This window comes from Myxine glutinosa, chromosome 4 (genome assembly GCF_964187855.1).
Source record: "Myxine glutinosa chromosome 4, kmMyxGlut1.1, whole genome shotgun sequence".
In the NCBI taxonomy this organism is placed as follows: domain Eukaryota; kingdom Metazoa; phylum Chordata; class Myxini; order Myxiniformes; family Myxinidae; genus Myxine; species Myxine glutinosa.
The window spans coordinates 124,558,074-124,585,115 of record NC_136264.1 but is presented as its reverse complement, the minus strand read 5'-3'; the positions used below and the strand labels follow the sequence as shown (position 1 = coordinate 124,585,115).

Below are 27,042 nucleotides of genomic sequence, written 5' to 3'. Positions count from 1 at the left end.
GCACTGATGGATTTACGATCTACGAACCGCGCTCTTTGTTTATCACGTACAGCCATACTCGAAAAATCTGAATTAGCCGACGTTGGGGTGCAAAAGCATCCGATTAACTGCCGATACGACGCCATCTTACGACGCCATCGTATTGGCGTCTGCTGGGTGAAGGTGAAGCAAGCCGTCCGCTGATTGGACAGTCGAAGGCGACAGCAAGCCGTCCACTGAGTGGACACTCCTGAGCATGCATTTGTGCCGGTGTCGGCGATCGCGGTGTACGCTAACCTCAAAAGTATATCGTAGCGTTGTCATTTAAGTAGATTGCAATAAATACGTTGTTCATATACGCACTCTTCATTCTCATCTTTCTTCCTAACTCTTACTCGGACAAGCAAAGCCCCTATGCCATCCATAATGGTACACTCTATCCATACACCACATCCTCCCTTCCGTGGATGTTCCACGGGTTTCGGCTAGTTTAAAAGTAATCGCCTTGGTAGACAGGAAGCACAACTTGTGCTACGATGCCAATACGACATGAATTTCATGACACGCTGCCTTTACTTTACAATGGGCGCCTGCAGCGCATCATGGATTCCACTCATGCAGCATGGTGTTTGCATCATGTTGGACCCCTCTGTGCCATGAACTCCATGGCTATGCACTAGATTCAATTATTATTATTATTATTATTATTAATATATACAAGATCGAGGCTCGTGTCAGAGCTAACATTAATCACAAAAAAACAAACTGACACATAAAACATATGATAAAAGGAGCGGGAGATAAGATGGGGAGAGAGAGGGAAGCACACAAGTACAACTTTTGAGAGCAGGGACATTTGGAGATCTGTGGGAGGAGGCATGGGAAGGGGGGAGGGGATGGGAGAGGTTAAAAAACACATAGACACTTCTCGGACTTCCAGGAAGCCATACACAGCCACTATTATGTCATACACAGAATAAAATAATTAACTCCGGGGAAGACCATGTCTCGAGCCTTATTATTTGATTGGACACTCCCCACACTACTGAGTTTGAAATATCAAGCAGTGGTAGCACATGCCAAAGCATTCTGGGACATCATGTTGAGGAAGTAAGTCAGGTGACCTGCGGCTCTGCCAATTAGCAAAGTGTGTCGCAGAATAGTGCTTGGAAGCGTGAGTTCAAAATCATCAAATCATGTACCATGCTCCCCCAAGGCCATGAGAATAAGAAACGTCCAACTGGGGCATGAAGATTGGACAATCCGATTAGCAACTGCAGGCGGTTAACCGTCGTTGGGAGTAATTCTGTAGACCCAAGCAGAACTCTGAACAAGGCCAATTGAATTTCCTATGGGGGAATTTAAATTCAGCTTGGTCCATGTGATACATGGTTGAGCATCATCATAACACTCGTCCTCTTGCCTGGCCCAGCCTGGCTATTGTTTTGACAGGTGGCCATGGAAAGAATACCTTCTCAACAAACGTTTCTATTGAGAAAGGTAAGACAGTAGTGTGACCAGGATTGTAATACTTAGGCAATGAAATTGCCTCGGCAGTTTCTAAGCACCTCACGGGACTTCAACGCAGGAGGCCATTAGGCCAATCAAGGCCATGTTTGTCAAACTATGGTTGTTTGTTGGTATTCTATCCTTGTTAGATGCTGTCGATCAAGCAATGAAGCAGCACATACTATTTTTTAAGTATTTGGTATGACTTGGCTGAGGTTCGAACCACCGACCTCCCAGATACAGTGTGGATGCTCTAATGTCCATTACACCACCGAGTCTGATTTGTTTTTACTTATAACTAAGACACTCACTAAAAAGTAACAGCCCAATGCTCTGGATATTGTTCATGTTGGTTTACAAGTGTTATTCATTGCAATAGTACTGTTATTGACTTTAAAGATCTTCTAAAATGTTTGGGCTCATCTACTGTGCCTTCACCAAATATTCATAACTCTTGATTTTTTTTCAAGTTTTGTTGTGAATTTAAAATGGATTGAATTTTAATTTTTTGTCACCGATCTACACAAAATACCCCATCATGACAAAGTGAAAACATGTTTTTCGCATTTTTTGCAAATTAATAGAAAATGAAACAGTAATATGGAATTTACATACATCCAACCCCCTGAGTCAATACTTCGTAGCGATTACAGTTTGCGACCTTTGGCAGCGATTACAGTTTCGAGTCTTCTTGGATATGTCTGTATCAGCTTTGCACTTCTGGATTTGGGGAGTTTCTCCTATTCTTTGCCAATTTGCTCAAGCTCTGTCAAGTTGGATGGGGAGCATCGGTAAACAGCAATATTCAAGTCTTTGCACAGATTCTCAATGGTTTTCAAGTCTGGGCTTTGGCTGGGCCAATCAAGGACTTTCACGTTCTTGTTCTGAAGTCATTCCAGTGTTGCTTTGTCTGTATTAGCAACGGTACCCACCCTACGGGCGGGGCTTCAATTGGGAGGCCCAAATGAAAAGGCAAAATATCAGAAATTGAGGCTTTTTTATTTTAAACGATTTATATAAACATCCGTTAAATCATTTTTTTTTTTTTTTTTTTTTGTTTTTTTGTATACTGAATCGAGGCTCGTGAAAGAGCTAACATTTACTTCACAAACAAATCGACCAGACAAACAAAATACACAAAAAGAGGGAGCGGAAGACAAGATGGGGAGAAAAGGGGAAGCACACAAACACAACATCCGAGAGCAGGGAGATGTGTGGAAGGGAGAGGGCCTGGGGGGAGGAGGCATGGGAAGGGGGGGGGGAGGGAGAAGTATAAAGCACAAGGACACCAAGGACTTCCAGGACAGAAGTTGGTATTTCAAAAAGGGGAATTGGGGTGAAATTAGCGGGGGTAGAAAAGATCAAGGTTTTGGATGGGGGAAGATAAGAGATGGTGGTGAACAGCTGTTTTAAAGACTTGGAGGGTGGAGTGGGATTGAAGAGAGTGAGGGAGTTTGTTCCAGAGGCGGGAGAAAAGAGGAATGAAGGAGTGAAGGTGAGCAGAGAGTCTTGATTTTGGCAGTTTAACCAAAAGAGGGTTGCAGGCAGATCTTGTGCGACCTGTAGGAATATTTGCGGGACAGAGCCCAGAGAGAACTGGAGGGGCAAGGCCAGAGAGGAGTCGGTAGAAGACGGAAAGACCACCAACCTGCCTGCGGTGAGTGAGTGAGAGGCCCTTGGAGTTAGCTTCATCGCGGGAGATTCCAATGATTCTGAATGCTTTGGTTTCAACAGCGCGAAGGCGAGCTAGGTGTGAGGCAGGAGCACCAGCCTAGAGGGGAGAGCAGTATTCCATTGAGCTGCGGATGAAAGCCTTGTATATGGTGAGGAGCTCAGGTGTGCCAAGGAAGGACTTCGCACGATGGAGGATGCCCAGTCGGCGACTGGCTTTGGAGGCCAGATTTGAAATGTGGTTTTTCCAGGAAAGATCATGGCAGATAGTGAGACCCAAAAGCTTGAGTGACAGAACATCTTGGAGAGGATTATTCAGAAAGTGGATGGGAGGGTTGTCCAGTCGGTCTTTTCGGAGAGACATCGTAAGAGTGTGAGATTTGTCAGGATTGAAAGACATGTTCCACTTGTTTGCCCAGTCTGTGATTTTGTCAAGGTCTGCAGAGAGTGAGGAGGCTGCAGACTGCCGATCTGAGGGATGAAGAATGGAGCGACAGAGAGTAGAGTCGTCAGCAAAGAGATAGAGAGGATTTTCAAGAGAGTCAGAGAGATCATTGATGAAGACCAGAAAAAGCACAGGGCCCAGAACACTGCCTTGGGGAACTCCAGCCTGAACAGGAAGAGGAGATGAGAGAAACCCATTCAGGGCCACACGTTGATTACGACTAGAGAGGAAGTCCGCCAGCCATGCGTGGAGATTTCCATGGATACCAAAAGAGGAGAGTTTGGTGAGCAGAGCGGGGTGCCAGACTGTATCGAAGGCACGTGATATGTCAAGGGAGACTGCTCTAATTTCCTGTTTGGCATTGAGGACCTCCATCCATTGTTGAGAAAGCAGAAGCAGCATGTCCAGAGTGGAGTGTCCAGGTCTGAAACCAAATTGATGATCAGAGATCAAGCCATTGGAGAAGAGGAAAGATTTCATATCTGAAGCAATGATGGATTCCATGACCTTGCTGATAATTGGGAGAAGGCTGATTGGTCTGTAGTTGCTGGGATCTGTTTTTGCACCTTTTTTGTGCAAAGCGGTGATGTTGGCAGATTTCCAAGCAGATGGAAGATGACCTTGAGCAAAAGAGAGGGTGAAGAGAACAGAGAGAGGGAGTGAAAGAGCGGCAAATATCACACGCAAATCATCAAAATCTAAACAGTATTTGTAGAATTTCAATAAAAGCCACGTCATTGTTCATATCGGTAAATATTATTCCATCGTGTTTGGAAAAACTGGAAAATTGGAAAATTGGAAAAATTGGAAAATGGGAAAATTGGAAAATTGAAAAAAAATGGAAAAACAATATAGCCTATTTTACTCCAAGGGTTCCCAGTTTACCCACCCAAAATTTCATTGCGATCGGTTCAGCCGGTTTTGCGGTACCTGGGAACAGACAGACAGACAGACAGACAGACATTTGGTGAATTATAGTAAGATGCTTGGGGTCATTGTCATGTTGGAACATAAATCTTCAACACAGAATCACAGCCGCATGCTCTCAGAATCCTTCACGTGCCTTTTTGCAAACTCCAGGTGTGCTGTCATGTGCCTTTTTCTCAGGAGTGGCTTCCATCTGGCCACTTTCCCATAAAGCCTACATTTGTGAACTGCTGCACAGACTTCCAGCAGGTTCTTCCATCTCAGCCAAGGAACTCTGTTGTTCTGTCAGAGTGATCATTAGGTTATTGGTCACCTCCCTGACTAATGTCCTTCTTGCCCAGTTGCTCAGTTTGGTCAGACGGCCAGCTCTAGGAAGAGTCTGGGTAGTTCCATATTCTTTCCATTTCCTAGTGACGGAGCTCACTATTCTCGTGGAGACTTTCAACACTAGAAATGGTTTTATACCCTTCACCAGATCTATGCCTACTCAATTCTATCTCGGAGTTCTACGGACAGTTCCGTGGACTTCATGGTAGAGTTTCTGCTCCGACATGCACTGTCAACTGTGGGGCCGCATATGGAAAGGTGTTTCCTTCTAAATCATGTCCAATCAATTGAATTGGCTACAGATGGATAATAACCACCTTGTAGAGACATCTCAAGGATGATCAAAAGAAACTGGATGTACCTGAGCTCAATTTGGAGTGTCATAGCAAAAGGGTTGCATACTTGTTGACTCAAGACATTTCAGCTTTTCATTTTTAATTATTTTGTGAAAATTCCTATGAAAAATTCCATGGCGGTATTATATGGCGATCAGTGACAAATACTTCTCAATTTAATCCATTTTAAATTCAGGCTGTAACACAACAAAATGTGAAAAAGTCGAGGGGTGTGAATACTTTCTGAAGGCACTGTATTCTTCGGTGATTGAGATGTAAACTCTTTGATATCTGATAATGGCGAAAACGTTTTGAGAGTTTTTGTAAGTTTCACTCCAGCGTATAAAGTAAATTAAGTTTCTATACTCATTTTCCTCTAGATTGTTCTTGTACCTATTACAAATATAACTGTTGAGAGCAGATGTAAAAGCCAGTACTCAAAACCATATGTCAAGCAGGTGCATTTGATTATCACTGTTGATATTACCCGTTAATTCACCCCAGATCCACTTTTTTGAAACACGGACTTCTTCCCTGGAAGTCCTAGCAGTGTCCATGTGTCTTTTACCTCTTCCACCCCCTCCTCCCCCTTCCCATGCCTCCTCCCCCCAAGCCCTCTCCCTCCCACAGATCTCCCGATGTCCCTGCTCTCCATCTTGTCTCCCGCTCACTTTATCTTATGTTTTATGTGTTAGTTTGTCTTTTTGTGATCAATGTTAGCTCTTTCACGAGCCTCGATCTTGTATATAAAAAAAAACCAAAAAAAAAAAACCCTGTTATTATGATGAGCTAATCATGTGCACCCCATGGCTGTTATTGTAGGGTTACGAGATCTGCTGCACCCCAGCTTATCACTGTCAGAAGAATGGTGAGTATTAATCCTGGACAAGTTGCATCTCTGTCACAGGAGTGAGGAAATTTCCCACTGAGCAGCTGGAGGAATTGAGCTCACAGCAGTGAGGCGAAATCAGTCTGGAAGTTTTTATCCACTCAAAATCGAGTCACTCACACTCTCTTACCTTACGTGTACAGGGCTTATTGCCACACGGAAATGGACCCTCACCTGCACAAGCTGCCGCAGCACGAAGCAATACGACGGTATCTCTCCGGTGAAAAGCTCGGCCTTCGCTGTGATGACCAGCTTATCCGCCAAGTGCTTTTCGATGTCAGCACCACTGCACCCCTCGAGGATTACTGGACCACACTGATTCACAACAAAACACAGTGAGCAATTATCTGACCCAACTGAAGGAGCTCAAGTAAACACATCATCATTCTTGTGACTTGTGACTCAACTATCCAAGCAATCATAATGATACTGGTAACAACAATACTTATCAATTCGAGCACAAGTATAAAACAAGAAAAAGAGCAATCGGAGATTGCAAACCCTCGCCAGGATGTATTTTCAGTGGTTTTTAAGGCTTTTGTGTTAAAACAAATATGGCGACCGAACCACCTGACCGATGACGTCATCATCATTTTTTTTCTAAACTAATTTATTCCTAGATTATGCTCAAGAAATTTCATCTTGATTGGATGAAGTTTTATTCTTGTCGAATCATGACATCATAATGGAGGCACTTATGACATCATCATTAACATGTTTTATTCCCCATGGAGAGTTCTTTACAATGAGCCATCTCATTTTTTTCTATTCAGAGCTTTCCGAGATTATAGAGGTGCAAAGTTTTTCGGTTTTTCCAAGATGGCGGCCGAACCACGTGACCGATGAAGTCATCATTATTTTTTTTTCTCCATCAGTTTATGTCGACATGGCGCTCAAGAAATTTTTATCTTGAAAGGATGAAGTTTTGTACATGTCGAATTAAGACGTCATAATGGAGGCACCTATGACATCATAATTAACATATTTTATTCCCCATGGAGAGTTCTTTACAATGAGCCATGTCTCATTTTTTTTTTCTATTCAGCGCTTTCCGAGATACTAGGGCATTGCCCGTACTATATCTATATCTAAAATTATATCCCCCCCCCCTCTATTTACATGAAATGGTTTGGTCCAAAGCGAACGGCTTGCGAGTACGGTGACAATCCCCCCCCCCCCCTCTATTTACATGCAATGGTTTGGTCCAAAGCGAACGGCTTCCGGAGTTTGGTAAAGAAATCGCCATCGCGTGCACAAACGCGCAGGAAAGCGAATGAATCGCAAATTCGGTTTTATTAGTTTTAAAACATAGTTTAACGCCAACATAGTTTGCAAACGTGAAATAAATGAATACGCTGTCAAATGTGCCATCCGAGGCAGAGTGTGTCCGCCACGTTCGGCACACGCGATCGTTCGCTGCTCTCTGATTGGTTGAATCGTTTTTTGGACATAGCTCGGTAAGTAATTGTCCGATTAATATGAAACCTTGAAAAGGCACATCCTCGGGTCCCCAGCAATATACCTGGCAAGTTAAAAGTATATCGGACCCGTGGTTGTCGAGAAACAGCGGTCACAGACAAACGTACAAACGTACAGAGATTACTGGAATTATAGATAGATAAAGGTGCAAGTTTTTCGATTTTTCCAAGATGGCGGCCAAACCACGTGACCTATGACGTCATAATTATTATTAAAAAATTCTACCGGTGGAGTTGCACCTATGGTGAAAATTTCCTGTCAATCGGACCAACGGTTGCAGAGAAAATCATATTTATTCTGTGCGGACAAACAGACAAACAAACAGACAAACAGACTCAAATGCAATACCCTCTCCTCTGGCGAGGGTAAAAATGCAGAGAACCAAAAGGTACTTTATTATCTCAATAGTCATAGCTATTTCCACATCGCAGGGTTGTCCGGGAAAGTTTTTGGCTCAATTCATCCTTTGCAAAGGACACTGGTGGATCTTTAACATCCACTAACTAATGTTAGCAAACGGGACATCCATTGTAATGACCATCTAAGGGACTCACAGAGTTGATGAATCACCCTGTATGTGAAACACCAAGATGGCAGTTTGTAGCTGGACCGATATTCAAACCCAATTTGCTAGACAACTCAGAGGTGTTAGTAGAAGTATGAAAATAATTGAAACCTTGAGTTTCAAAGTGATATTGTAAGAATATAGATTTTGGTGCAGTTCGAACTGACTCAAAAATAATAATAAAACGAGCCACTTCAAATCTGGAAGAATGTTCCATAACCCCTCCATGAGCCTCGACTTTGTATCCAAAAAAGGAAGCTGAGCAAAAGGTTTGAACTGGCTCGATTGCTTGCGGTTACCTTTCTAGTCGGAGTCGGAGTTTTACATTACAGTGTTTTTAGGAGAGGTTATAGTTCAATGATCTAACTCAGAGAGCTACAATGTGATCGATAAGTTAGAGAGATTAGTTCACACGATTCAGTAAAATGTTACAATCATCTTTTCTTTTTGCTGTTCAAATTCTTGTTCAAATTCAAATATTCTGTCCTACTTAGAGTCATGGAATTCATAGGATATTGTTGGCAATGCATAAAAGGCCATCATTTGGCTATTATCTTATTGCGCCTCCCTGCATCATAAGCTTGTCCATGAAGTCCTTGTGCAACTCTAAACTTTTATAACTTTTGTATAACTTTTGATATACGCATGAAAGAAACAAACTATAATTGGTGCATGAAAGCCTGATTCGTGATTCATAAAACTTTTACTCAATACAGTTCAAATTTTCCGGTTCAACATAACCACCATCTCTTGTAAAGCAAATACATCATTCTCCAACTTGTTGAAAACATTCTCCAGTTGCTGCTGAGTAATTCCATGAATTGCATTTGTGATCGTAGCCATAATATCATCCAAAGAATGGGGTTTTGATGAGTAAACACCAGTTTTACATATCCCCATAAAATGTAGTCAATGGTGACAGGTCAGGGGAATGAGGTGGCTGAGCAATTGGTCCGCGTCTAAAGAGCCACTTGTCTGGGTAGACATCATTCAAGAACTGTCGCACTTTCGAAGCACAATGGCAGGGATCCTCGTCTTGCTGGTTAAAGGTGATATGTGAAATTTTAAATCGTCATAGTTCAGGAACCAAATGCGGTAATTGTGGTGGTTGATATTAAGATTGACCTTAGGGTTTCCTCGTCAGCAAATGTTAACTCGCCAAGAAACCCAGAGGAATTGTGGATTTAACAACAGCAATAATAACAATATTAACAGTAACTAGATGGTGTTCATAGAATACTTACCCTGCGCAGTCAACTTGTTGTGAGCCAACTCTTCTGTTTTTGAACATTTTTTTTCTTTCATCCAATATGGCTGCCAGACCACGTGAGCGATGGCATCATAAATTTATATTCTCTTATATAATTGTTGCATAGATCATGCTCAATACATTTCAAACTGATCAGACTAAGCGTTTTCCCTGTCGAATTATGACGTCATAATTATGGAATCAATGACGTCATCGTTAACAACACCTATTCCCCATATGGAGTTCTTTACAATGAGCCATGTTTCAATTTTTTCGATGCAGCGGTTTTGGAGATATAGAGGTGCAACATTTTTCGGTTTTTCCAAGATGGCGCCTGTACCACATGACCTATGACGTCATGATTATCATTAAAATATTCTCAAGGAGGAGGCGCTCCTATGGTGAAAATTTAGTGTCCATTAGACCAACAGCTGCTGAATTTTTTTAAATAATGATCGGATGGATAAGTGTTGTATTTGTCGAATTATGACGTTATAACGAAGGCACCGATGACATCATCATTAACATATCTTATTCCCAATGGGGAGTCTGATAATGAGCCAGGTCTCAATTTTTTCCATGGAGCGGTTTCAGAGATATGGAGGTGCAAAGTTTCTCCAAGATGGCGCATGTACCACGTGACCTATGACGTCATAATAATCATTAAAATATTCTACAGGAGGAGGCCTTCCTATGGTGAAAATTGCATGTCAATCGGACCAACGGTTGCCGAGAAAATGAATTTTTTTAAATGCAGACATGCACAGCACACGTACGTACGTACCTGAATGCTTAACCCCGCTTGTCGCTTCGCGAGCGCAGGGTAAAAACAGCAACAAGATTTGATTAATTTTGCTTCAATACGCCATTTACAGTTTGTTTTTATCACGTGTACATCAAAAGTCACAAAAATTCAAACTTCAACAAGGACTTTATGGACACCCAATATACACATCAGAGCGTGGACATTTACCGTTAACATCTGATTCTGATTTTGATCAGTTTAATGTGGGATCAACTATACCATCCCTTGCATTGTGTATCCACTAGTTATTTCAGATTCTGTGGTTATTTTCATCGATCTAGTAATTCCTATACAGAACTAGCTGTCAGACATAAACGAGGTGAACCTGAATTTGTCTCCGAATTGCAAGAGGAGTTTCTCGGAAATAGAAATAATGCGGCCAAGTAAATTGGCGTGGTTGTGGTTGTGGTACACGGACACGGGTGCACTGGAAATGGTCAAAAATTCCATGCTTTTGTATACTCGCATTTAATAAATAATTTCCCTGTAAGATTTTTCTGATAACCTTCAATGCGTGGCGCGTGATGCCACTACCGTCTGTTGCAGCCAGGTGTCCTACCGACACCGTTTGGCTGCCACTCAACCTGAAACCAAACGCCTCAAACCCTCTGAAGTCCAGAATGAGCAATTGCATCCGGAAGTTTGATATTAAAACCAATAGATCTCATTTTTGTGAAAAATCTATTTAAAAAAAAAATGTAACCTCTGTTATAGATCCTGGACTATGAGGCCTCAGAGCACATAATTCACACCATGTGCTGTCAAATGCTAGTTTCCAGAACGCATTAATGACCAAACTTTGGTTGTATTGTGGTGTGTCCCACAGCATCCTGGAACTAGGTGTGGAGAGGGCCTTCCTGGGCACGCGCTCCGGCCTCACTCGGCAAGCTGTGTTTGTGCCACCGCACACCCTCACCGATCAGTACGGGCTTGTCACTTGGATTCTTTATTCTTTCACAAAACAGTTTGGATAACATTGTTATATCTGGTCATTACCTGCTTAAGGGTCATAAATTGCTAGCAATGAACCACCTTTAGAGGCTATTTTTCCCCGCAGAGCAGGGGTTGGCCTTTTTTGGGCACCATGGTCCCCTTTTTGAAGCAATGCTTTTATGGCCGGATGCCCTTCCTGCCACCAACCCTGTTCGTCACCTCTTGCACACACAGGGAATTATCAGTGAACTGGTACTCAATTTGCCGACCTCGGAAGGATGACAGGCTGAGTCAACCACCCTGGCGTTAATTCAGCGATCGACCAGGATTCAAACCCAGGATCCTAGGATCCCAAGCCGGCATCCTAACCACTAAGCCAACACCAGGCTCTATACATTGCTAGCAATAATTAATACGAACAGCAATAAATAGTGGAACATTACAAACTAGTAGCGAAACAAGGAAGTCTCGTGAAAGAAGTTTGGTATCCTTTGGTTGAAGTGCCAAAACATGACATTTATTAGCCGCGTCGTAAGACGCTGGTCATAGAGTGCCCTCTGCTGTTGTTGTTGTTGTTCTTCTTCTTGTTCTTGTTCTTGCAGAGAAGACAAAACTTCAAAGCTCCACCCATTCTGGGAACCATAGCTCCACCCATTCTGGGAACCATAGCTCCACCCATTGTGGGAGAGGCTTCATATAAACAAATATCCACCATTTTATTAACTCGTATAGCTTTGAGGCCTGTTTTGTAGGCCCGTGGTGTCTTCCTCTCTCACACAGTTTTATTTCAAATCAAATTCGATATATCATTTCATTTTTCACAGTCACTAACATAGTTTTAGACTCGGTTGAAAAAAAACGGGAAGAAAATCCGATGAAAGTTGCCCTTTATAGAACGAAATGAATTCTCAAAGGCCTGTAACTTCAAGTCCATTGAGATATATTTTTTTTAAATCGCGGCATGCTCAGTCATACACCGCCCGAAATAACAGACGGGAAAATGCCGAGATATATTAAAAATTCGTCCATTTGATGACAATCGTCACGATGAAATATTTAATTTATACGTCGTCACAATAATGTGGAGAGAGGAGCATAGCTTCGTTCACGTGTCGCCACATACGGGAAATTGCCGAGATATATTTTTTTAAAATCGCGGCATGGTCAGTCATACACCGCCTGAAATAACAGATGGTAAAATGCCGAGATATATTAAAAATCCGTCCATTTGATGACAATCGTCACGATGAAATATTTAATTTATACATCGTCACAATAATGTGGAGAGAGGAGCATAGCTTCGTTCACGTGTCGCCACACACGGGAAATTGCCGAGATAATTTTTTTTTTAAATCGCGGCATGGTCAGTCATACACCGCCTGAAATAACAGACGGGAAAATGCCGAGATATATTAAAAATTCGTCGCCACACACGGGAAATTGCCGAGATATATTTTCACTTTGCACAAAAATAACATCAAGTAATCGAATCAATAGGAATGTCCTGTGCCTATAACATCGACGTTATAGGCACAGCTGCATCTAGGCATTGTGTAACATCGACGCGGCTTTTGTTTTAATTAAAACTTTTTGTACTTGTTGTTGAAAGAATGGGGTTAAAAAAGGTTTAATAAGCAGAGTTTCTTTATTACAGTCCAACTGAAAAATCTTGAAGTTCATAACGCATGTCTTATAATCTTGAATTTGCCTTGTCTATTCAAATCTCAAAAGCTAACTCGAATTAAAACTTAGATGGAAGACTTCGATGAGAGAGCAGGTATTGCAGACTGATGACAGCAGGATATAATAGCTAGGTGGGTAGCATGCTCACCTGCGAGTTATCCCCCATATAAACAAATGTGAACCCAATTTCCATCCTGGTAGCAATGCCAACAGGGACCGATACTTCTCAGAACGTGCTGAACTTTGGAGGAGGGCGTGAAGTCAGCTGACTTTTCCACATAGTGGATGATAAGATCTTTTTTTGTGTATAAGGTGGCTTGGCTCGAGGAAGACCGAGAACACCGAATGGATCAGGATGCAACAGAATAAAATGAACAGTAGAGAGAGAGTGGGAAACACCAATGGCAAAGTTGAAGGACAAAATAGAGGGAGACTTGGACAAACAATGGGTCTGGGGAGGAATGAGGGGTAGTGGAGGACGCATGGGATGGAAAAGATGGATACAGAAGCAAACTTGAAATTGGAAAAAAAGGAAGGAAAAACTTGAAATTTGGAAGGAGGTGGGCTTGGGGTGGACAGGGTGGGAGAGGGGAAAAGGGAATGGGGGTAGAAAAGATCATGGTTTTGGATGGGGGATAATCTGAGATGGTGGTGAACAGCTGTCTTGAAGACTGAAAGGAAAAAATATGAGATTGATTCCACAGGTGAGGAAAAAAAGAGAACAGATAAGTGGAGGTGAGCAGTAATTCTGGATTTTTGGAGTGTCAAGGTTGCCTTAGATCCGAACCCCTGCCTGGAGATTAAAAGGGATACATAAGTTGGATAGTTCGGCCTTGAGATTTGCAAGATCAGGTTTTTTTGGCATGCCTCAGGATGGACCATATAGGTTCACTACATTTTAACAATTGACTCCACCCCTTTCACATAACAATATACTGTGGATTCGACATTCTTTTCACAGGTGTATTCATGGTTCTTCACGGTCATATTCGTGGTTTTTCCTCAACATTCGCGGATTTCCTCAACATTCATGGATTTTCTGTGAATCAGGAACTGCCTGGAACCTATCCCCCCTTTTCCCATTGAAGCAATGCCCCCACATTCACGGATTCGACTTCCACGGCATTTCCCAGGAACGCCTCCCCTGCGAATGTCGGGTGTGACTGTACTGTGGGATTTTTATCTTCCACCATCAGATGGCACTGCCAGCTTAACATGTCCTTCAAAGTACAACACACATTGATTCAATCCCTGCTAGCTAGCAGTAGGGATGACAGCACACTGCAGTCAGGTCTAGAATCAAACACAGACACAGTACTATACTGTCAGCATAGGTAGATTGATGATGTTGTCACAAATGGGATGGATAAGTGATAGGGACGTAATGGGCAGAATTCGCTTTTGTCATGTTATACTATTCTCGTATCTCTAACAATAAGAGTTATAGGACTAATAATTATGTTTTCCTTATTCTTGACTTCTTCGACCCCTATACCCACCGCAGAGATTTCCTGACAGAGAGCCAGCGGAACACCATTTTCACTCTAGGGCACTTCCCCATTTGGTTTCACCGAGCTGCTGAAGCAAACCCCGGGACCTTCATACACTCTTTACCCTGGGACACCGGTCAGATATACCACAGTTTTATAAACAGATGTATTACAACACAACAAATGAATATAACACTTGATTTTGTTACCTTTTTACACTTGTGTCATCTTGCCAATTTTCACTTCTTTGAAGGAGGTAAGATGTTCCCATAATTGTTGCCTTAACCTTATGCCTTCCCCCATCCCCATAGATTTGTGTGATCGAATAATTTGAATAACATTTCTATTTATCCTAGTCATCAGATGTTTCAACCAAATTTGGAAAGACAATGGATTTAGTACTAATTACTCTCTTATTATTCCCTTACCAGTTTCACTGGAGGGGACTATAGGTTTGCTCTCCATCTGTCTGTCCATCCATCCATCACACCTGTGATTTTTCAGACTTTTTCCCCATAACCTTTAACATATTCAACTGAAACTTGGTACATGGCTTTATTATGATAAGGTACAGAACAAGTTTGAGTTTCAGGGCGTTGCGCCATTTCCCCACTGAGTTATACGAGTATTTTCCCTTTTGAACGTTCATTGGGACTGGTAGGGTACATGTGTTGCAAAGCAATTCTCACTGTGTGCTTGTTTAATTGGGTTTTATTTAATGTGGGCATTAAATATCCCATGTTATCTTTATTTAAAAGAGTAGGCCATCGCATGGCAGTACCATGCTCAAATATTACACGAGCGATGTACAAGTTCTTGGCCAACTTCGACACCTTCTCTGCAACTGGCAGGGACGATGATGGCGACACATTCATCCCTAAGATCTTCACTTATGATCTACTGGAGCATGGAGCATGGAGCATATGCATCCTGGAGCATTGCCAACTCCATTTACTGTATATTTACAAGAAGTGATATCCTTATCTTCAGATTTACAGCCAACCTGCTTCGCAAGGCCTCTGCTCTTACATGAGCCTTGACACCTGCATGAAAGAGAAAGAGATAATCCCTCACCCTCCTGACAATGGGAGAAACCAATGCCTGCAAACTCATTGGCATCGAGCACTAAGAGGTTGAATCACAGGACCTGCTTTAACTCACCACAAGCAATTTGATCACGGTATTCTAACCTCGCTCCTAGTCATGCCCCACGTGTCTTTTTCCAATCTCTACCCACAACACAAGATGCCATAGATTGCATATGTACATCCAAAACCTCATGCCTTGTTATCCTCCGTAACTGAGTTTTCTTCACACCTCCACTGCTTTGTACCCTTTTTTGTCCCGCTCGTGGAATCAGCTCCCTGAGACTGTCCTCACTTGCTCTTCCCTCTCCATAAACATTGCAGTCCATTAGCCCCTTCATGTCCTCTTCCATACTTATAGATCAGTTCTTATTATCCCATAAATCTATCCCACCTTAACTCCACTTAAACATCTCTACGACGTGTTTTTTTCCCCTGTGTCCATTTTTATGCCTCTGCAACTAAAGCTTCCAGAGAAATTGTGTTTTCTGGTTGTCCGTCCGACTGTGCATCCTTCCGTACATGCGTAGCAGATTTTCGTTAGCACGATAGCTTGTGAACCGCTGTAGTGAATTTGACCAAACTTGGTACATTACATTTAGATTTTGGGTTTAAAAGGTGAAAGGTCTTTAAGGTCATGTGTCCTATAATTGAAAATATTTGTTACTGCAATAACTTGTGAAGCAATGGAGGTATTTCAGCCATACTTTGCACAGGTATAGGGTTTAATACAAAGATAAACTGTTTTAATTTTTGGGTTCAAAAGATCAAAAGTCAAGTGCATAATTATGGAAATTGTTCAATTAAAAGGTTTAATTTGTTGTTAAAACGATAGAGAAAAAGAAATTTTTTGACAATGCCAGCCAATGGCTGTCTATGTTAGGTAAGGGAATCGGTGATCAGCCTTTGAATGGGACAGAACCGCAGTGTACACACACAAGGAATTTTGGTGCTAGAGGAGGCCATTTGGCCTTTCAGGCCTGCGCTGCACAAACCACAGCATCGTCACCCATCTACATACAAGCTTTCTACCATGAGCACACTCCAATATCCCCATACCACTCGTATCTCCATTACATACAGGTACCTATCTGAAGCCCATTTCAACTTATCCACGCCCTCCGCTACCACTACCTTTCCGGACCATTCCATGCATTACCTACTCTATGACTGAAAGGCCCCTGCCTTAAAACAATCCTAACTCTCATCTTCTTTTCCCTCAAGCTTTGGCCCCTGGTGGTATACACTGCCCACTCTGCTGAAAAACTGCACGGCACCTATCTTGTCGACACCCTGTATTATCTTAAACATCTCAATCAAATCCCCTCGCAATCGACTTCTTTCTGATGTATAAAGTCCTGTCTCCTTCAAACGTTCTTCATAGCTGAGTCGTAGCTCTATCTCGTAGCTCGACACTGTCCCCGCTCTTGGCAGCAATGTCCTTCTTCCGATGTGGTGACCAAAATTGTAGACAATATTGTAAATGAGACTTCAACAATTTCCTATACAGTGTTAACACTACCTCTTGATTTATCATTTACCCCCCTACGAATACAACCTAAAACCCTGTTAGCATTACCTATTAATTACCTGTTAGTTAGTCCTGCATTGTCCTGTCCGCTTACACCTTCCCCCACTCATGCCTTCTAAATATACTACGTCCACTGCAATTCCCTCATCCACCCAATCAGATCATTGATTAAGCAGACTTTAATGGTAGTGTAAAGGTTAGGGTTTCTGCTCTGAGTCTGGGACGTCGGCGATTTGAACCAGACACAGGCCGAGTCATACCAAAGACTGTAAAAATGGTTCGTGCTGCCGCCTTGCTTGAACCTCTACATTTAAAAAGGGATAGGACAGGAACCAACGACCATAGTTTGGCAACCATTGCACAGACTCGATACGCACAATGGCCTCCTTCTGCATTGAAGTTCCTTGGAAAGGAACTCGTATTGATCATGTCCTTGCAAAGCAGATTTTCCTGAGGGGTGCAGCCATTTTGTTATTTTATTTGTACAGGAAACCCCAATAGACAAATCACGTGGCCCACCATGCCCATGGTTTCTGAAACACCTGATTACGTTTATTTTTCATCTACAGTATATTATCTTTATCCAGCTTAACATTCACATTATTGCACATCTCCCATTTTATCCATAAGAATTAAGGAAATTTCAAAAGAGCAACAACATACGATGACCTGCTCTTTTCAAAGACACCGTGAGATATTTAATGTCTGCGGGATATCTGGCAATGCATCCCAATCATCTGATGTACAGTACGCTCCAAGACAGAGCACCATTGATGGTACGACGCAGGAATGGCAGCTCAACTCCACAACTGGAACATTTTCGTAGACAGGCAGCTCAGGTACAAGAACATTCTTGTCATGTATGAAGGTGCAAACATTCCCGTTTCATCCCAACACCGTGAGTCCGTGACCACGGGTTTATTTCCATTTCCGGGAGTTACGGCTTAGCTCGGATGGCGCTGAGGTGAATCGGGCCTGTATCTGGAGAGTCAATAAATGTGCAACAATCGATTGTAGTCTGTCGAGATACCTTACATGGCGACGAGGATAAACATCTAGACCATGACTTCTTTCGGCCATATTGATGAATTTGACCCTCATGAGGGAGATTTTGACACGTATTCTGAGCGGTTGTCTTTCTACTTCGAGGCGAACGGCATCACAACGGAAGCCCGTATGAAGGCCGTCTGCCTGTCCGTTTGCAGGGGAGAGACGTTCACACTCGTTAAAAACCTGATTCGTCCTCGGACAATCCAGGAGCTCACGTATGCAGAGCTCAAGGCCGCTTGTAAGGAACATTGTAATCCATCTCCTTCAGTCATCCCGTGTACGTTTAATTTTTACATGTGCAGACAGCAGTAAGGTCAGTTGATCGCAGACTTCATTGCACACCTCAAAAAACTCACATCTGTGTGAGTTTGGGGACTGTACGATAGATGACATGCTCCGTGATTTCCAGGTGGTTGGCATGTCCGATGACCGCACTCGTAGACGCCTGCTTGCTGAGAGAAGACGAACTTTCCAAGATGCCAGAGACACCGCCATTTCCATGGAAAGTGCTGAACGCAATGCTACAAGCATCGGTGCCACTCGCTCGACTGGTACCAGCCCTGCTGTGAATCGGTTGGATCATGATCAGCCAAAACGTTGGAACAAGGCTCCTCGTCAGAAGCCAGTGCAGTCTCAAACCCACAACAAATGTTTTCGGTGCAACGGAAAGCACCCTCCGCAGACGTGTCGGTTCAAAGATGCAACCTGCCATTTCTGTTCGAAAACTGGCCATATTGCTCCAGCTTGCATCACTCGCAAATCGGGAAAAGAGAAAGCTGCTGACAAGAAGATTCATCAGTTTATCGGTTCGGAGGAACCTGAGCTTGACCAGGTGAGCTCTGTTTCTAACAATTCAGAATCGTATGACCTGTTTCATATTGATTCTCGCGATAAGCGGGACCCTCTTCTTGCCACTGTTGTCGTCAACAATCGACCATTGCAAATGGAGGTCGACTGGTGCGGTTGTCTCGCTCATCAGCTGTGCTCTCTTCACAAACCTGTGGAGTGATGCTGACCGACCCGACCTGAAACCTCCAACCTATGGACTCTCCAACTATACAGGTAAGAATATTGTTCCCTGCCGTACATGTGACGTCACGTTGGGCTACGATAACCGTGAGTTTCACCTACCCCTGATCGTCATTCCTGGAAAGGGCCCTTCCTTACTAGGCAGGAACTGGTTGAGCATAATTCAACTGAAGTGGAAAAGCATTCATCAACTCCGGGCAGCCAACGTTTCTGCTAGCGCAGCATACACACTCAAAAATGTGCTGGATACGTACCTGGATGTCTTCAAGGATGAGTTTGGAACCTTGAAAGGACATACGGCTAAACTCGGTGTTGACCGGGATGCCAATCCTATATTTTGCAGAGCTCACCCAGTCCCTTTGGGATCGTTTTCGGCGTCAGCAAATTTTGCCAGTACCTTCTTGGACATCATTTCATAATTCGCACTGATCACAAGCCGCTGATCAGTCTGTTTGGCCCTACTAAGGCGACGTGTGACACACTACCGCCCAGGATCATCCGATGGTTCCTGTTTCTCGCTGCTTATGACTACACCATATGTTATAGCCCTGGTTCGCCTATCACAAATGCAGATGCCATGAGTCGGTTACCGCTTGCAGAATCCGTTGATGATTTGCCTACACCAGGATCCATTATTGCACTGATGGATCATCTGGAAGATTGTCCCGTCGACAGTGGCCATATCCGCACCCATACTCGACGAGACCCCATTCTGTCCAGAACTGACCAGGCTGTGCAGCTTGGATGGCCTTTGCTACCTGAGGGAGACCCAGCTTTTGTGGCTTTTAAAGCACGTAAAAACGAACTCAGCGTGGAAAATGGTTGCCTACTCTGGGGATGTGGTGTCGTGATCCCAGAAAATCTGCGTTCCAGGGTAATGGATGAAATCCATGACTGTCACCCCGGGATTGTGAAGATGAAATCACTCGCTAGAAACTATGTGTGGTGGCCAAATCTTGATGCTGATATCGAACATCATGGTCGACATTGTTACTCCTGCCAGAGCACCCAGAATACACCTGCGAAAGCGCCACTGCATCCTTTGGAATGGCCCAGCGAAGCGTGGCATCGCCTGCATCTCGATTATGCCGGGCCTATTAATGGCAGCATGATTCTAATCATCACGGACGCGCACACAAAATGGATCGATGCCTATGTGACGCGTTGTACTACGTCAGCCATTGTCATAAAAAAACTCAGACGCTGTTTCGTCACTCATGGTCTGCTCAGGATGATCGTGAGTGATAACGGTTCGTGTTTTTCCAGTTCCGAGTTCGCCGAGTTCACACGTCGGAACGGCTTCAAACATAAGTTTGTCAGCCCACATCACCAGGCTTCAAATGGCTTGGCCGAACGATCCGTGGGAATCATCAAATCCGGATTGCAGAAACTTCAGGAGGGAAACCTGGAAACAAAGCTGTCTCATCTCCTGTTCAAATACCACATCACGCCACAATCAACAACCGGTGCAGCTCCGTCTGAGTTATTGATGAAACGACATCTGAGATCGACACTTGACAATTTCAAATGGGACATATCATCAAATGTTTATCAGAGCCAGATTAATCAAAAGTTGGTGCACGATAAGTCGTCCAACAGTCGCTGTATCAACATTGGAGATCCAGTGTTTGCCCGACATTTTTGTGCAGGTGCGACGTGGCTACCGGGGGACATCATCGAGAAGCCAGGTCCACTGTTCTGCGTGATTCGCCTGCAGGATGGCCATGAAATTCGTCGACATCAGGACCACAAAACCTACCATCACTATGAGTCGATAGAGCCTGCAGCAAGTGCAGCATCGTCACAGTCAGAACAACAGTTCGACCCACCACTGCCAGAGATCGTCGTGGCCGCTCCAGCCGGCTCGGATGCCCCGAAAACCTCTGCGAACGCTGCACCCTTCGTGGAGACCAAAGGAATCACCTCGGACTCTGTACCCACTGGTACACCGGTCACGGTGAACACACTCAAAGGTGTGCTCAATGTGTGAGATTGAGCGACGTTTGAGCGACGCTCAATGTGCGAGAGAAAAGCACCCGACCGTTTGAATCTTTGAACATGTTTTTTCACATTGACATATGTTCTATTTTCACGTTGACACACACAGAGGCAGAATGATCCCTGTGTCCACTTGCTTTTGTTTGCACGCATATTTTCACATGTTTTTGGAAATGTTGCTTTTGGAATGTCAATTTTGGAAATCTAGCACGTATTGCTCTTGGTAATTTTGGACTTAAAGGGGTGTATGAAGCTGCAAATATTCCTCGTTTTATCCCGACACCGTGACCGAGGGTTTATTTCCGTTTGCGGGGGTTACGGCTTAACTCGGACAGCGCTGGGGTGAATCGGGCCTGTATCTGCAGAGTCAACAAATGTGCAACAATCGATGGTGGTCTATCGAGATACCTTACAATTCTCAAATGAGCTATCCTGTTTTCCCTCAGCCGACAACACCAGGCCTTCGACAGATGTTCTACCAGATGCACTTGACTCAAATTATACTTCAGAGATCTTGGCGTGTTCAAGAAGCCTATATTTCAAAGATGGCGTGTTCAAGAAGCCTATATTTCAAAGATGGTGTGTTCAAGAAGCCTATATTTCAAAGATGGTGTGTTCAAGAAGCCTATATTTCAAAGATGGTGTGTTCAAGAAGTCTATATTTCAAAGATGGCATGTTCAAGAAGCCTATATTTCAAAGATGGTGTGTTCAAGAAGCCTATATTTCAAAGATGGCATGTTCAAGAAGCCTATATTTCAAAGATGGTGTGTTCAAGAAGCCTATATTTCAAAGATGGCATGTTCAAGAAGCCTATATTTCAAAGATGGTGTGTTCAAGAAGCCTATATTTCAAAGATGGTGTGTTCAAGAAGCCTATATTTCAAAGATGGCATGTTCAAGAAGCCTATATTTCAAAGATGGTGTGTTCAAGAAGCCTATATTTCAAAGATGGTGTGTTCAAGAAGCCTATATTTCAAAGATGGTGTGTTGATACTCATCCCTCTGTAAGGATGATGCTATCTTTTTTATTACCTCGGCCACCAAAGGTGGATGGAGGTTATATTTTCACCCCTCTCTGTCTGTTTGTTTGTCCATTTGTTTGTGAACAAAATATCTCAAAAAGTTGTGGATGGATTCGGACGTATTTTGGCAGAGATGTAGCGTATGTCACAAGAACGAAATGATTAGATTTTGGTGAAGATCCGGATTCGGATCCGGCTACTAGAATTTAAAAAGTCATTCTTCACTATTGGGAGATAGGGCCAAAAACGATACATAGCAGGATATCTCAAAAAAGTTGTGAACGGATTTGGACGAAACTTGTTGGAGAGGTTGTGTGTGTGACAAGGAAGAATCGATTCAATTTTGGTGAAGATCCGGATCCGGATCCAGCTAGTAGAATTTTTTAAGTGGTTCTTCACCATTGAGTGATACGGCCAACCAGGTGAAGGTATGCTCTCTACTGTGCGCCGTTCTCGTTAGGTTGTGTTCTTACACTGTAGCCTATCTTGTAACAACATTAAGTGGATGAATATATGAAAAATGACTTCACATTATAATTAGTCTAATAATTTTTGGACAGCTCATCGTGTATAATAATTGCATAAAACATTTGAGTTCAGATGTTTCATTGAGGTTATAATTGCTTTGTGTGGTATTCAAAAGAAACCTCCAACACCAACTTCACCCCTAGCAACCACTGCTTTCACAGGTGCGAAGAACAAGAGCAGTGTCGTCACCATCAGCTCCTCTATAACGGTCAGCAACAACCGCCAAACTGCCATGGCCGCAGGTAAAGCAAACAATCCATTTATTTGTCATCTTACATGCACCATGTTCTTAATTTTGTCTCTTTAACAACTCATTATCGTTATTCTATATAATATCTACTTAGGAATGATATATTGTAATAATACTAATCTAAATAATTATATGTATACAAGTAATATAATAAGATTTTTTTTTTCCAACTCCCTTATTAAAACCTAATGATTGTTGAAAACCACCACTTACCCGCTTCTCCTGCCCCCACTACTATGACTCCCCAAAATAGTAAATTATTGTCCTCTGTACCTCCGACAAGTTCAGAGACGGGGACATTACAATAAGCTTCGTCCGACCGACCGATCATCCGTCCCACGTACCTTTTTGAACACGATATTTCAAAAACCGTTGAACATTTAGGATATATAAAAATATTCTAATAGTTAAGGAAGCTAATTTGCTTTTTATCCAATACAATTTCACCCATTACTTAGCGAGACAAGAGGAATCCACCTTTTAGAGGCCATTTTTCCCCACAGAGCAGGGGTTGGCCTTTTTCGGGCACCGTGGCCCCCTTTTTGAAGTGATGTTTTATGGCCGGATGCCCTTCCTGCCGCCAACCCTGTTTGTCGCCTCTTGCGACACGCAGGGAATTACCAGTGAATTGGTACTCAATTTGCCGACCTCGGAAGGATGACAGGCTGAGTAAACCCCACCTGGTGTTAATTCAACGGCATGACAGGGGATCAAAATCAAGACCCTGAGATCTCAAGCCAGTCACCTTAACCGTGAAGCCAACACCAGGCTTCGGATTTGCGATAAGAAAGCAATTTTTAAATTAACCTGTTTTCAAGGTCACATTACACTATGCTGTATGATTCAAAAATTCTGGTTTTCTAAACCCCTAATGGAATTCTAAGGCAGTGCTGCAACCGATTCATAAAAAGATCACGGCCAAATTAAATAAATAAACAACTTCTTTGGAATAATCCACGTATGAATCGGAAGACGCATTTTGTGCACCTGCTTCTATACGTCTCTACAAGGAAGGAATCCCAGTTCATCACACAACTGAAGCATGCTGGTGCTGTCAGAGTGATTGAGTGCTGGGAAGCATAACTTTGCTTTCCCAAAAAGTGCTAATATTCCTTTCTCCTCAAACCATTTCACATCCCACTTTTTGACCTTTTCTTGAGTGAGTTAGGTGAGCTTGCCCTGTGACTATTTCATCATTCTCTTCAATGTCAGGGCTTACAGCCGCACCATCTACGCGTACATTTCTTTTCCTCAGATACGTCACCCAGGATGACTTTTAAAGGTGCGATCGAAAAGTTCATGCATCAGGTTTGTCTAAAAGATTGTTAGTGCTTTAAAATTGCACATCGGTTTCCATGAGTGAGGACATTCTTGTGTCATTTATCTTCCAACATTCCCTTCTTCTGAAAATAATTTCAACTGCACCATCGAATAAGCTTTATGACCTTTTTGATCCCTGGACATTTTCATTACCCCAATGGATAAGTGTTTACCATACAGTATTTCTTTCTCCATAATGGAACAGTTCATGCACAAACGCATTATCAAGGTGGAAGCAGCCCAGCAGAAATGATTGATAATGCCACTCGAAAAAACCCAATTCCCTCTTCTCCAATCACTCAAACATCATCAATTCATGAATCCTTTAGGGGACGAAAAAAAAATATGTGAATGTTGTAAGTTACATTTGTATAGTATATCATACTTGACATCATTTCGATATTTTTAAACGTTACACATCTGGAAGCATTATTTGCCTTTCATCCTGAGTCATCAGGTTGCTCTATCAATTTTTAGGAATCCATTAAACATACCTGGCCTTGTTACGACTGAATGAGGGCTAGCAGAAGAGCTTCGATGTTTGTGGACTCGCTTCTGAGTTGTTGGGCCTGGGTTTGAATCTCGACCCCGATATAAACTGACGTCCCGGTGTTTTGCACGCAGGGCGATACCCCAATGTGTGCACCTTCCTCGAGATGGACGTTAAGGTAGAGGACCTGTCTGCCAGCACAAGTCGGTGGACGTTAAATATCCCAAAGTAGTAGTACTACTACTAGTACAACTAGTAGTAGTACTGCTACAAGTACAACTTGTAGTAGGACTCCTACTACTAGTACTACCATAAGTACTTGTCCATTATACAATCTGAGGGTCCGCCTTTCAAATTCCCCAAATCAACTGGAAAATTATTTCTGGAAATCTGAAAATCTGGAATCAAAACTGGAAATCAACTGGAAACTGGAATCACAAACACAATACTCTTCATCAGATAGCTATTCACACGTGTCAGAAATTATTTCAGATTTTTGGAATTAAAGCTGCTTCTGCCTCCTGTGCTTCATCGAATCTTCCTTTGCCAACTACTAATAATATTAAATTGACAATATTGTATTACTGTTATGTTATCACTCAAACAAAGCCTCAAGCAAAAATCTGTTAAACTGTTAAAAAAGGGATTGATGTGAGTCAAACATATCAGGACATCAATGGAGGCATTGGTCAAGTCTATGATGGAGAGAGAGAGGAAGAGAGAATTGCTAGAATCCATCACAGCTACAATGGCAAAAAAACACAAGTTAGGCTTTAAAATTTGAATTGCTGGTTGGGTGAGGAGAGGTTGTTTTGAACCAATGTATCAATGTTGAGAAATCATCTACGCTTGCAGTATTTGCACCCGGCACGAAATACTGTATCGTAATAGGAAATTAATGTGTTCATCGATTGCAAAATCAATTGTGCGGGTGGAGGTTCAGAATCGTGAGGAGTTCTAAAGAGTTGGAGACCACCGACATATTGTACCTTCGCAAAGCGGGTAGTGTGTGTGCGGAACGGGGAAATTAAACGGGTGGGGAGAAAAGACAGAGAGTAGGGTGGTTGGAAAGGACCGGGAAGAAAAGAGAAGGGAGATTGAGAAGAGATGGGTGTGCAAGATGAGGGTAAAATGTAATATGTAGGTTTGCATACATAATATGTAGGTGGCTCCTTATTGAGTGTGAAGCATCAAAATGCGAGTGCTCCATCAAGGTGAGATATACGTACGGAAAGGAATTGCAATACAAGTATGGATAAATTGAACAATAGCTCCTTGAATGCAACTCCTTCCTTGAATATTCGTAGGGGGGATAAATAAATCAATCAAAGGAGGTGGTTTTAACACTGTACAGGAATTTTGTGAGGCCTCATCAAGAATATTGTGTTCAGTTTTGGTCACCACAACTCAGGAAGGGCATAGCTGCCATAGAGGGCTACTATATTGATTGCAGGCCTAGCTGTAGACTCAGATCAGCTACAAGGAGAGGTTGAAGGAGACCGAACTTTAAACATTTGCAAGGAGGTGCTTACGAGGAGATAGGATATAGATGTTTAAGATAATAAAGGGGAGAGAGAAAATAAGCGCAGAATTATTCAGCACAACAGACAGTGATAGGACCAGGGACCATGGCCTGAGAGTGAAGAACAGCAGAGTTAAGATGGTAATAAGGTAAGGGTCTTTCACTCAGATTTGGAATTAGACAGGTACCTAGAAGCATTGGGGATAGAGGGCTACATGGATATTGGCAGGACCTGCAGGTAACCTGGGTATGGATGAGTGATTGTGTACATTATCTGTGCTGAGTGTGATGTTTGTGAGAGTCTCGTCAAGGATAGTGGACGTATTATGGGTGTTGTACCTACTTCACCCTACAACTACCTTTGTCCACCATCCATCTCCCCAAAAATAAATTAACAAACAAAACTTCAATTTTTATTTTGAATACCTGTTGATATCCTGAGTCTGCCAAACTTTCTCATCCACACTCATCTTCCCACCCATCACCCAAATGGAATTGAGTCTTTAGCTTGACTGATTTATTTAATTTTGTTGTTGGTGCATTGCGGCCATGATGGCCGGAATTGCCTTTTGCATTAAAGTTTCTTCGTTATTCCTTGTCAACAGGTCATCATTTATTCCGTATGGCCAAGTTTCAGCCATTCCTGCCATATCTGCACTGCCCATCGCTTACAGACAGAAAGCACAGTGAAGCGCAAAATAAAATGCTGATCGAGCCAGTTCAAGTTTACATAACCGTGTGGGTCGTTACATCGCGAAGGGAAATAATGAATGGAAGCAGCTCAAGGCTTTGTCTGATTAAAACTGTGACACATTGGTATCGGACTCCGGGCTGTGATATTACAGTTGATCAATGATCTCAACTCTTGTCGACTTTTCCTAACAGTTACATATATTCAATATATTTCTGTTCAAGGTTCTCTCTCACTGGT

The 27,042-nt window shown here is 42.8% G+C and overlaps 1 protein-coding gene across 1 annotated transcript in view; it reads left to right on the top strand.

Annotated features, from left to right (window-relative positions):
- CACNA2D3 (calcium voltage-gated channel auxiliary subunit alpha2delta 3) overlaps positions 1-27,042 on the top strand; it is a 253,184-nt gene that overhangs the window by 164,657 nt on the left and 61,485 nt on the right. The window contains exons 20-25 of the mRNA XM_078775301.1: positions 1,412-1,479; positions 6,016-6,061; positions 6,226-6,417; positions 11,007-11,102; positions 14,301-14,422; positions 22,691-22,771. Coding sequence (XP_078631427.1) covers positions 1,412-1,479; positions 6,016-6,061; positions 6,226-6,417; positions 11,007-11,102; positions 14,301-14,422; positions 22,691-22,771 — 605 coding nt within the window. The remainder of the gene's footprint in view (positions 1-1,411; positions 1,480-6,015; positions 6,062-6,225; positions 6,418-11,006; positions 11,103-14,300; positions 14,423-22,690; positions 22,772-27,042) is intronic.